Source organism: Xenopus laevis, chromosome 9_10S (genome assembly GCF_017654675.1).
Source record: "Xenopus laevis strain J_2021 chromosome 9_10S, Xenopus_laevis_v10.1, whole genome shotgun sequence".
In the NCBI taxonomy this organism is placed as follows: Eukaryota; Metazoa; Chordata; class Amphibia; order Anura; family Pipidae; genus Xenopus; species Xenopus laevis.
In genome coordinates, this window is record NC_054388.1 from 6,688,522 (window position 1) to 6,700,565 (window position 12,044).

Below are 12,044 nucleotides of genomic sequence, written 5' to 3' on the forward strand. Positions count from 1 at the left end.
GGATATTAGAAGTCACTGAGGGGTTGTTCTGTGACCATATAAAGGCACAAGGCTGAGTTATACAGGGAACTCTGAGTATCACTCATGTATTATAAGGGATAATGTACCCCCTACTGTAAATGATAAGGATATTAGAAGTCACTGAGGGGTTGTTCTGTGACCATATAAAGACACAAGGCTGCAGGCTGAGTTATACAGGGAACTCTGAGTATCACTCATGTATTATAAGGGATAATGTACCCCCTACGGTAAATGATAAGGATATTAGAAGTCACTGAGGGGTTGTTCTGTGACCATATAAAGGCACAAGGCTGTAGGCTGAGTTATACAGGGAACTCTGAGTATCACTCATGTATTATAAGGGATAATGTACCCCCTACGGTAAATGATAAGGATATTAGAAGTCACTGAGGGGTTGTTCTGTGACCATATAAAGGCACAAGGCTGTAGGCTGAGTTATACAGGGAACTCTGAGTATCACTCATGTATTATAAGGGATAATGTACCCCCTACTGTAAATGATAAGGATATCAGAAATCACTGAGGGGTTGTTCTGTGACCATATAAAGACACAAGGCTGCAGGCTGAGTTATACAGGGAATTCTGATTATCACTCATGTATTATAAGGGATAATGTACCCCCTACGGTAAATGATAAGGATATTAGAAGTCACTGAGGGGTTGTTCTGTGACCATATAAAGACACAAGGCTGCAGGCTGAGTTATACAGGGAACTCTGAGTATCACTCATGTATTATAAGGGAGTACTCAAATTTTTCGCTGTTTCAGAATGGGAGAAATTCACCCATCACTGCTGCTGAACCATAGGGCAGTATGGAGTTCTACAGGTCAAACACATTCTGCTAAATTGACTTGTATCCGCATTGCTTCATTTGTCAGTTGGTTAAAACTCTTTCATGTTGGTCAAGCAAGTGTTAATAAATGGAGAAAATCTGAAATTGCTGTTAATCCCTCTGGATTCCCTGGTAAAACCAGCCCCATAGTAACCCGCAGGCAGATCCATTACAGAAGTATTATATTATACGGTTACTGAAAGCTCATAACGTTGTCCTGCAGGATTACTGCTCATAACGAGGGGCGGCGTGGCCACAAAGCTGACATTTCGATGACATGAGACGGGTCTGTTTGTGCGACTCTCTTCTCTGTGTTCTCCAGGGGAATGTTTCTCTTGTGCAGCGAGTGTTGCGGAGGCTCCTGTCTCTGATCTCCATGTTGCCAGGGGCTCAGCAATGCCAAGTATTGTGTTGTGTTGTTTGGACACTAACGGGTGCACTTTTGCTCCCCATTAGCACTTCCAGCTCTCAGCATTTATATAGTGTTTTTATTAGCAACCTTGGATGCCATTACCCACTCCCTGCACCATAGAAAGGTCACTGAATCTCTATGTGCCTTGGGGAGCAAAGTGCTGTAGAAATATTCCATTATTACTATTATTATTATTATTATTATCCATACAAAGGCACAGAAATCCTACAGAATGCCAAGCTCTCGCCAACCTCTAAGCACATGTGGGAGAGAATTCCCAGCAATTCTCGGGTATGAGTAACTCCCCGCACCTCCTATTAGTCTCAGTCTATTCTCACTTGGACATGGTACAGTCGCAGGGTCACTAAGGGGGTTCTCGTTGAGTTCTGATGAGCCCAAATGATAAAACGATTTCTGACCAGGGTTCTGTTCTCTATACTCTTGCTCTAGGAATTCACCCCATTAATGTGATTGTGTCCCCCTGTATCGTCCCATCTATATAAAGGCACCTGGGTGCTTGGCAACTGCAGCAATGGAACCAATCTATTAGGGGTGCACCAAATCCACTATTTTGGATTCGGCCCAATCCTTTGCGAAAGCTTCGGCCCAATCCTTTGCGAAAGCTTCGGCCCAATCCTTTGCGAAAGCTTCGGCCCAATCCTTTGCGAAAGCTTCGGCCCAATCCTTTGCGAAAGATTAGGCCGAATCCTTTGCGAAAAATTCGGCCGAATACCATACCCAATCCTAATTTGTTTATGCAGATTAGGAGCGGGAAGGGGAAAACATTTTTTTACTTTCTTTTTTGTGACAGTCATTTCCTTCCCTGCCCCTAATTTGCATATGCAAATTAGGATTCTGATTCAGTTCGGCCAGGCAGAAGGATTCGGCCGAATCTGATTACTTCTGAAAAAGGCCGAATCCCCAACCGAATCCTGGATTTGGTGCATCTCTAAATACATGTTAATAATAATAATCCCTACAATCTATTGGTCAGCAGGCACGGGTAGTCTCCCAGCTCTTTCTGGGGCCGCACAAAGCTTAGCCCTGGTCTTTGGGTGAGTAGATAGAGGGTATTGTGTAGAGCCTGCAGCTAAAAAAAAAAAGTGTCACCTCCCGTGCCCATCAGCAATGTCTTTCCCAGCCGCTCCCCCGCCTTTAATCTCCTTCCTCTGCTGAATCATCATTCTATTCATCAACTCGTTCCCTAATTAGCCGTGTCCGTTATGATTAGTGACTGCTGGGCCTCGCCGTGTCCCTCATGAGCCATTTCTCAAGTCTGGGCCCAAATGAAATACGTGTGGGCACATCCAGCCTCTGCCCCCGGTGATGAGACACTTGGGTACCAAAACCAAATGAAATGCTGGGCATCTCACAGGTATGGGAAACCCATTAACCAGAAAGCTCCAAATTGCAGAAAGTCCGTCTCCCATAGACTCTGTGTAATAATAAAACAGTCGCTTGTACTTGAGCCCAACTAAGACATAATTAATCCTTATTGGAAGCAAAACCAGCCTATTGGGTTTATTTAATGTTTACATGATTTTCTAGTAGACTTAAGGTATGAAGATCCAAATTACAGATTCTGTTATCCAGAAAACCCCAGGTATCGAGCATTCTGGATAACAGGTCTCGCAACTGCCCTATCCATTCCCTTTTAACTGTATAGGATGTTGGGTATTTGACCAGTAACGTAACTTACCCTCTTCCAGGCTCGGATGCACCGGGGCCCCTACTGCTCCAGACGTGCAGTTTCCTTACTGCAGTCACTGAGGGGGAGCCAGGGGCGTAACTATAGAGGAAGCAGACCCTACGGCTGCAGGAGGTATATGGGGGCCCCATAGGCAGGGGGCGTAACTACAGAGGAAGCAGACCCTGCGGCTGCAGGGGGGCCCAGGAGGTACAGGGGGCCCCATGAGGCTCTCATTGATGAGCAATTTTAACATATATTGGTAAAACAGGACAAACACTGGATATGTTGGGGGCCCTAAAATTAATTTGCTGTGGGGCCCAGCAACATCTAGTTACGCCACTGCCCATAGGGCCCTAAATAATGTATGTAATAAATGTATATGTAAAAAAAGGACAACCTCTGTATATGGGGGCCCTAGAATTCATTTGCTGTGGGGCCCTGTAATATCTAGTTACACCCCCGAGGAGGGAGCTGTTCCGGTTACACCCTCCCCCTGTTAGTTACACTAAACTATCCTGCTATTACTACTGTAGTATTACTACTACTACACTGAAGGAGACTTGCGTAGGTATATTTACTAAAGGGTAAAGTCCTACCCGGACCCGCAGCCCGCAAATTTACTCACTTTGTAAATATGAGAGATCCGGACCCGCAACTGCCTTATCCACAACCCGACCCGCAACCTGCCGACCACTATCAAACCGGAAGTGATGTCATCAAAAGTGGGCGGGACTGAAACAAGTTTTAAAGGAGTAAAATATAGACCATATTTAGTGATGGCCGATTTTATTCGCCAGGCGCAAATTCGCTGTGAATTGCCGACGAATACATTTGTGAAACAGCTGCGAAAATTCGTCCGCGTCCAAAAAAAAATGGACGCCTGCATCAAAAACGAACTGCCTGCGTTGTTTCCCGAATTTTTCGCTAATTTTTCCGCGATACAGCCCAAATTCGCCCATCACTAACAATATTACATAAGATAAGGAATTTAGATGAGACCCACAACCCGCAGACCCATATCTATACCCCTCATTGCAGAGTCAGCGCAGCAGAGCTTTAGCCACTGTAATCTTCGGGTCTTCTTCCAGCGCTTCGGTAATTTTGGCCACTTTCGGCGCATGCGCAATTGTAGCGAACCGGGAAAATGCTCCAACTGCGCATGTGCCGATACGGAGCTTCCTTACTGAGAATACCGAAGCGGCTAAAGATGGCGCCTGTGAGCTCCGCTGTGCTGTGCTGACTATGCAACAAGGGGTAATTACCTGCTTAGGGGTATTTACTTGTGTTAACTCCTGTGCAGGGGGGACTATGAAGGGTAGGGGTTTTTATTAGAAAGGTGGTTTAGTTCTCCTTTAAAGGGGTGGTTCACCTTTAAGTTAACTAGTATGTTATAGAATGGATAATTGTAAGAGACTTTTCAATTGACCTTGATTTTTTTAATGAATTTGCCTTCTCTTCTGACTCGTCCCAGCTTTAAAATGGGGTCACTGACCCCATCTAAAAAAAAAACAAAAAACAACTCAATGAAAAAAATGAAAACCAACTGCAAATTGTCTCAGAATATCACTCTCTACATCATACTAAAATGTTAAAGGCGAACATTCCTTTTAAAGGAGAACTAAACCCTAAAAATGTATGTGGCTAAAAATGTCCTATTTTATATAGTGAACTTATTGCACGAGGCTAAAGTTTGAGCTTGTCAATAGCAGCAATGATCCAGGACTTCAAACTTGTCACAGGGGGTCACCATCTTGGAAAGTGTCTGTGACACTCACATGCTCAGTGGGCTCTGATTGGCTGTTGAGAAGCTAAGCTTAGGGCTCGTCACTAATTATCCAGCAGCAGAAAATGAGCTTCCCTGGCTGTAATATAAGCTGATGCTACAGGTTTGCTGATTATTCAATTCTGATGCTAATTGCACTGGTTTCTGTGCTGCCATGTAGTAATTATGTGTATTAATTACTAATCAGCCTTATAGTGTGACATTTCTATTCTATGTGTACTGTATATTGTGAGTGGCTCCCTAAGCTCAGTAAGTGACAGCAGCACAGAGCATGTGAATCAGTGAATCAGCAGAAAAGAAGATGGGGAGCTACTGGGGCATCTTTGGAGACACAGATCTTTACTGCTAAAGGGCTGTGGTTGCCTTGGGCTGGTACAGAAGCACAAAACATCATGTACAACATTTCTACCTACTTCTTTAGTTTAACTTTCCTTGTCCTTTAAATCTATGCCAGCCAGATACAGGGGTTCCCAGCTCCCACACTTAAAGACAAAGGACGGTTCCTGCTTGTGAGTAACAGTCGGAGCACATTGTTACCTAAGGCACGACAAGAAGCAGAGTAATGTCCCCTTTGATGGAGTACGGAGAGGCAGCGGTGGAACAGCACAGATAAGAAATAAATGGTAATAGGGGGAAAAAGATAATTGGAAACCAGAGAAAGAAGGAAAAGTCCATAGAGTAGAAGCTCTAAAACTGCATCATGGAGATTAATGGGAGATTCAGCCGAGACGTATGTTCCCATCAACAGGAACAATTGCATCAGAGTTAATGTAAACGACTGGACTCTAATGGGTTCATTTGTGCAGCTGCTGTAGGTTCTGATTCTGGATGGATGGAGCGCACTCTATTGCAGCATCTGGCACAAACAGCCACACCCCTCATATAAAAGCATTGGGATATCATGGAGAATGGACAGATCTTACTGAATAATATTCGTTGACCCGTATTTAATCCATCTCTTATGATACAAGAAAAGGAAAACAGAAAAGAAGAACAATTTAAATAGTTTAAAGGGGAAGTAAAGTCTAAAACAGAATAAGGCTAGGAATGCTGTATTTTGTATAATAAACATAAACATGAACTTACTGCACCACAAGCCTAATCAAACAAATGATTTATGCTTTCAAAGTTGGCCACAGGGGGGTCACCATCTTGTAACTTTGTTATACATCTTTGCAAGACCAAGACTGTGCACATGCTCAGTGTGGTCTGGGCTGCTTAGGGATCGTCATAAATGATCAAAACAGCACAAGTCAAATAATATCTGCCAGAAGCCGATACAACAAGACTGATTAATAATCAGAATATACAGACTGCACTGGGTCCTGTGTGGTCATGTAATCTAATGTGGATTTTATAGTTTTTGTATTGTTTAATACAAACTTTCTCCAACTCTGCAGAACCAGTGGCTGCAGCAAAATAATCCTCCAAATAGAATCCCAGTTTATCTGTTTAAATCTGGCTCCATGATCTTTGTCCCTGCAGCTGGAGTTGGAAACAGTAAAGGGGATGTAAAGGCAAAATTAAAATCCAATACGAATCTCTACACAGTCGCCGACTGCTCTATAGGGAAACCAACAAAGCTGCTTGAGTTTACTTGCCCTTTAAAGAGGTTGCTCGCCTTTTATAGAGAGAGTGATATTCTGAGATAATTTGCAATTGGTTTTCTTTTTATTATTATTTGTGGTTTTTGAGTTATTTAGCTTTTTATTCAGCAGCTTTCCTGGTTGCTAGGGTCCAAACTACCCGAGCAACCATGCATTGATGTGAATAAGAGACTGGAATATGAATAGGAGAGGCCTGAATAGAAAGATGAGGAATACAAAGCAGCAAAGACGAAACATTTGTTCCTTTTTTTCTCTGTAACAATAGCCCAGTACCTTGTGGTTGATTCTAACTAAAATATAATGAATTCATATTTAGGGCAAAACAATCCTATTGGGTTTATTTAATGTTTAAATGACATTGGTTTTCATTACTTATTTTTTTTTTTTTTTTCATTTCACTTTTTTCTTCTGAATCTTTCTTGCTTTCAAATGGGGGGTCACTGACCCCATCAAAAAATCAAATGCTCTGCAAGGCTACACATTTAATGTTATTGCTACTTTTTATCACCCCTCATCTTTCTGTTCAGGCCTCTCCTATTTATATTCCAGTCTCTTATTCAAAGCAATGTATGGTTGCTAGGGGAATTCGGACCCTAGCAACCAGATGGCTGAAACTGCAGACTGGAGAGCTGCTGAATAAAAAGTTAAATAACCCAAAAACCACAAATAATAAAAACCAATTGCAAATTGTCTCTGAATATCAGTCTCTACATCATACTAGTGAACTCAAAGGTGAACAACCCCTTTAAGATAAAGAGATCTAAATTACAGAAAGATTCCTTGTCTGGAAAACCCCGGGTCTTGATCATTCTGGATAAGGGGTCCCATACCTACACCCCTTTGTTCTGCAGTTGGAGGCCTCGTGCCTAGGGCAGCCCCAACCCAAACACAGTGCTGGTCCCAGACAACGTCACAATATTGCAGTCTGGATAATATATTAGGTGCAATGAATGTGGATTTAAAGGGCAACTCCATCTGCGGAAGATTACATTGCAAGTTATAAATCAGATTGTAATGAATGTATATTGGAAAGTTGCTTACAGTGACATTTTATTTTGTTCTGTAAAAAAAATCAGTATTTAGCCGGGTAATTGCCGCCGTTAAGCAGAAAAAAACCATATTCATCAATATCCCTGATGAGCTTCTCTTATCTCAGCCGCTCAGATGGGCCATAAGGCAATCGGGCTCGGCATCAGGGCAAACGACTCCTGTTGTGCCACGTGGGGTGACTGCGATCTGACATTCCCCTTCTACCCCTGCTTTATCGGCTCCTCCGTATCATTAACTCCTGCCATTTACATTAGCATTTAATGTTCCTCCTCTCGACTCTCTGTATCTTAAAGGGATACTGTCATTGGAATTTATTTTTTTTTCAAAACGCATCACTTAATAGTGCTGCTCCAGCAGAATTCTCCACTGAAATCTGTTTTTTCAAAAGAGCAGAGTTTTTTTATATTTAATTTTTAAATTTGACATGTGGCTAGACATATTGTCAGTTTCCCAGCTGCCCACAGTCATGTGACTTGTGCTCTGATAAACTTCAGTCACTCTTTACTGCTGTAATGCAAGTTGGAGTGATATCACCCCCAGCAGCCTGACAACAGAACAATGGGAAGGTAACCAGATAGCAGCTCCCTAACACAAGATAACAGCTGCCTGGTAGATCTAAGAACAGCACTCAATAGTAAAATCCAGGTCCCACTGAGACACATTCAGTTACATTGAGTAGGAGAAACAACAGCCTGCCAGAAAGCAGTTCCATCCTAAAGTGCTGGCTCTTTCTGAAATCACATGACTATGCAAAATGACCTGAGATGCACCTACACACCAATATTACAACTAAATACACTTGCTGGTTCAGGAATTAAATCTTATATTGTAGAGTGAATTATTTGCAGTGTAAACAGTATAATTTAGAAATAAAAAGTATATCAGAATCCCTTTAAACCAAGGTGCTGCCGATTGTGTGCACATAAAGTATCCCTTCTTTCCCCGCTCCAATCACATCAAGTGCCCCTCTTTGCCCCTCATATATGGCCTAAAAAAGAAGGATCGCGCCCCAAGGCTGACAGCAGCCAATTAATTGACTGCAAAGAAGCATGAAAAACATTGTGCAAATAGAAGTCTTGGCAGAAAGGGATTCGGCTACATTGTTTCAAGAGTCAGAACCAGCAGTGAGTACAGAGGAAAATGTAAAAATACAGAGGAGAGATACCACTTTCTGTAGCACTTACATTTAGTAAAATCGCCCTTTGAGGCTCAATTTCAGAGCAGAAGCAGCAGACAGATCCTTCAGAAGGTAAATATTTCAGTTCTGTGGGCGCCACATAAGGATCTGAATGCGCCTCCTGGTGCCAATTAGCCTGATTTGGTTCTAAGTGTCGTTCTGAGGAGTGAGAGGGGCGGCACTGAGGAGGGAGGCCATGTTACATGGAACTTGTTTATAGATCGGCTGCTCCCATGGAGACATTGAGTGCCCATCACCTCCAGCTTGTTATTATCTTGGTTGTTTACTTGGAGCTCAGGGAACGCAGCTCTCTGATAATGTGAATCACACAAGAGCTCTTCATATTCACAGGGAGTGAGGGAGAGGAGGGTGCGCGTCGCTTCTCAGCAGGGGATACAGGCACATAATTACAAGATCGGAATCATAAACACAAAGAAGGCTGTGCCGAGAAAGCTCAGCAATGGATACGTTTGGGTAGAAACAGCATCAGACTTGGCACTTGGGACCCACCAGTAACATCTCTGAAGGTCAACTCAACACTCCCTCATGCACCAACCCCAACCCATCCCTCTTGCAACTCAAACTGTATCAGCCGGTGCAATTTCTTATATAGCAGCACCCAGAACACCCATACCTGTATATGATGCAACCAGGGGCAGAGCACTGTGGGTATATAAGAGATTGCAGCTGAGTTGGGTCAGAAGGGCCCACTGGAATTCTTCCCGGTACTTCTATGGACCAAAGAGCAGAGCTGAGCCAAGTAGAGTTGGTGCCAATTCACCCTACATTCCCCTCCTTTTGCAGCTTAGTCTGTGTATTGTGTCACCACCACTTGGTCCCAAAACTTTACTTACGGATTGCTCCCCTGTAATTGCCCTCCCACCCAATTGTGCCTGAGGCATGTGCCCCTTCTGCTTACCCCTAGCTCCTGCCCTGCTACAGAAAAAGGCATCTTGGGCCCCTGAGAGTAAAACTGACAGTTGCACTACAGAGGTCATGGTCTATATGAATTATCCTATGATGTACTCATCTTACCAACATCTTGGGGTACCAACACAGGTGATTTCTGTAAGGGCGCTCGGTACCAAATAAGAGCAATGGACTGGAGGACAGATGCAGAATCACCGCTGAACTGCAACTATATTGGACCTGTAATGTCGTGTGTGTAGTTTCAATAAAGTTGCACTTCTCAATGATTCTGTGTCTGTTCTGCAGTCCTTCTCTCTTATTTACCAGCTGGTGCTAAAGACAGAAACCCCAGTGGGACTAATGATAGGACATAATATCCCCGGTCTCCGGTACATAACCCTGGTATAAGGACACTTAGCCTTATTAGAGGGTGCCCATGTGCCAACCACATCCCATGAAAGTCAAACACAGGCACTGCTGATACACAGGGAGGAGAAAAGGAGCAACTGCAATTGGGTAAAGGTGCAAAGTACAAAATAGTTATTGGATTTTGTAAAAGAGGCCAAAAGTATTGAGTCTGCTCTCCAGGTTGTGTTTTACTCTTCTTGGAATCGGCAGAAGTGGAGTAAGAACTCCTCTGTGTAACGAGCTTCTCTTTGTATCCGGCAGAAATAACAAGAGGATTATATAAGGGAACATTACTATCTAAAGCTTAACTTACCTCCCTTCTCTCCTTCTCTCCCTTCAGATCACTTATCTCCCGTCTCCATGGGGCGCCTGCCGATTTTCTGAGCTGGGCTCTGACTTTTTCCCAGTCTACAGTATTTCGGCCTGTCGGATCGACTGTGAGACCAGATACATTGTGGAAAACTGTGGCTGCAAGATGGTGCATATGCCAGGTGAAGTATGGCTAAACTTTGTCGGCCTGGCACATACCCAGCGGCATAACTAGAAAATACTGGGCCCCACTGCAAAATCAGATTAGGGCCCCCTAAACTCTTGAAATAAGGAATTTTTCATAAACTTAGTCAGTACCCACAGGACCCATATCATCTACTACTTCTATAGTTACACCCCTGTCCCCTACCACTTACACTAAGAGAAGATCTAAGACTTATATATACTAGGGACAATGTTCCCAGAACACATGGAACTTGTAGGGATGAGCAGATGCTCAGTGCCAGGGAGCGTTATACAGACTAATGCATAAAAGTTCTGATCCAATGCAAAGTATTATATTCTGTTCAGTGTAGACTTGCACCACTGTGGATCTTTAATGCATGAGACCTTCTCTCTTCATTACGCTCTATACCCTGTTTATCCACTGGGTGTCTCATTTTACAGGTGATGCTCCATTCTGCACCCCGGAGCAGTACAAGGAGTGCGCTGAACCTGCTCTGGGTGAGTGACAACGACTACGATTAAACCTCTTTATCGTTTTTATTCTGTTCACTTGGTATAGAAGAGAAAAGAAGGGTACGGTGGTCATTTTAAAACATTCCAACACATTTTGCACAAAAAAGGAGCTTTATAAAAAAAGCCATTTCTATAAATGGTTGATGAGCTCTTCAAAGTCCAGTTGGGCCACAGCAAAACAAAGACATAACCAGTGTCACCAATTTAATATATTACTCAAAGACAACCCCAAATACAGGACACAACCTGACCTTTGCACACTGGTAGAACAAGTTTAACTACAGGTGACAAATCTTACTGTGTGCCATTGCCCTAAGATCTCAGAATGGTTAATTTATTGGAAGAGTATTCCCCACGTGTTAAGAGGATTACCTCTGGAAAACTGTGCACTTTACAAACACAAAGCTGCACACAATGTATACACAATCCTAACAAGAGTGGTGGAGAATGGAGTAGAAATAACCCAAGTGCTGACCTGTAAGTTGTGCCAATCTGTTGCACTTGTAGATATACAGCTTCAACCCCTTTCTCTTTATCATCCAACTAATGTCTCCCACTATGTTCCTCCCCAAAGTCTCCAAACAGAATTGTCCTCCTTGAACACAATCATTCTTTGTCTCTAATTTTCAGAGACAGTCCCTTATTTTGTTCCCATGTCTCTAAAATGTTGTAGATATACAGCTTTAATGCCTCTCTCTTTATAGTCCAACTTAATGTTTCCTACTACGTTCCTCAGTAGAACCAACATTCAGTCTTATGTTCCTCTAGATCTCTTCAACATGTCACTCACCCCATACATCTCTGTTCCCCAAAGTCTCCAAACAGTATTGTCATCCATGAACACCATCTTTCTTTGTCCCTAATTTTCAGAGACCGTCTGAGTGAGTAGGCTATTCGTTGCTCTAACATTCATTGGCCTAATCCCTCCTGACTGTTCTGTGAAATATCAATTGTTTTCCTACTTAATGATCTCTTGTCTCCATAGATCTCCTGGCTGAGAGGGATGGAGGAACCTGCGTCTGTACAATGCCCTGCAATGTCACCAGATACAACAAAGAGCTTTCCATGGTGAAAATCCCCAGCAAGACCTCGGCTAAGTACCTGGAAAAAAAATTCAACAAGTCGGAGAAATATATTCTGTACGTT

The 12,044-nt window shown here is 43.1% G+C and overlaps 1 protein-coding gene and 1 long non-coding RNA gene across 6 annotated transcripts in view; one reads left to right on the plus strand and one right to left on the minus strand.

Moving 5' to 3' along the window:
• Positions 1–12,044, plus strand: part of LOC108702568 (acid-sensing ion channel 2) — a 245,866-nt gene that overhangs the window by 229,732 nt on the left and 4,090 nt on the right. For all 3 annotated transcript variants that reach the window (XM_018238120.2, XM_041579224.1, XM_041579225.1), the window contains 3 exons: positions 10,231–10,381; positions 10,827–10,883; positions 11,884–12,037. In XM_018238120.2, the coding sequence (XP_018093609.1) occupies positions 10,231–10,381; positions 10,827–10,883; positions 11,884–12,037 (362 nt within the window). The remainder of the gene's footprint in view (positions 1–10,230; positions 10,382–10,826; positions 10,884–11,883; positions 12,038–12,044) is intronic.
• LOC108702569 overlaps positions 1–12,044 on the minus strand; it is a 144,392-nt gene that overhangs the window by 15,213 nt on the left and 117,135 nt on the right. The window lies entirely within an intron of this gene.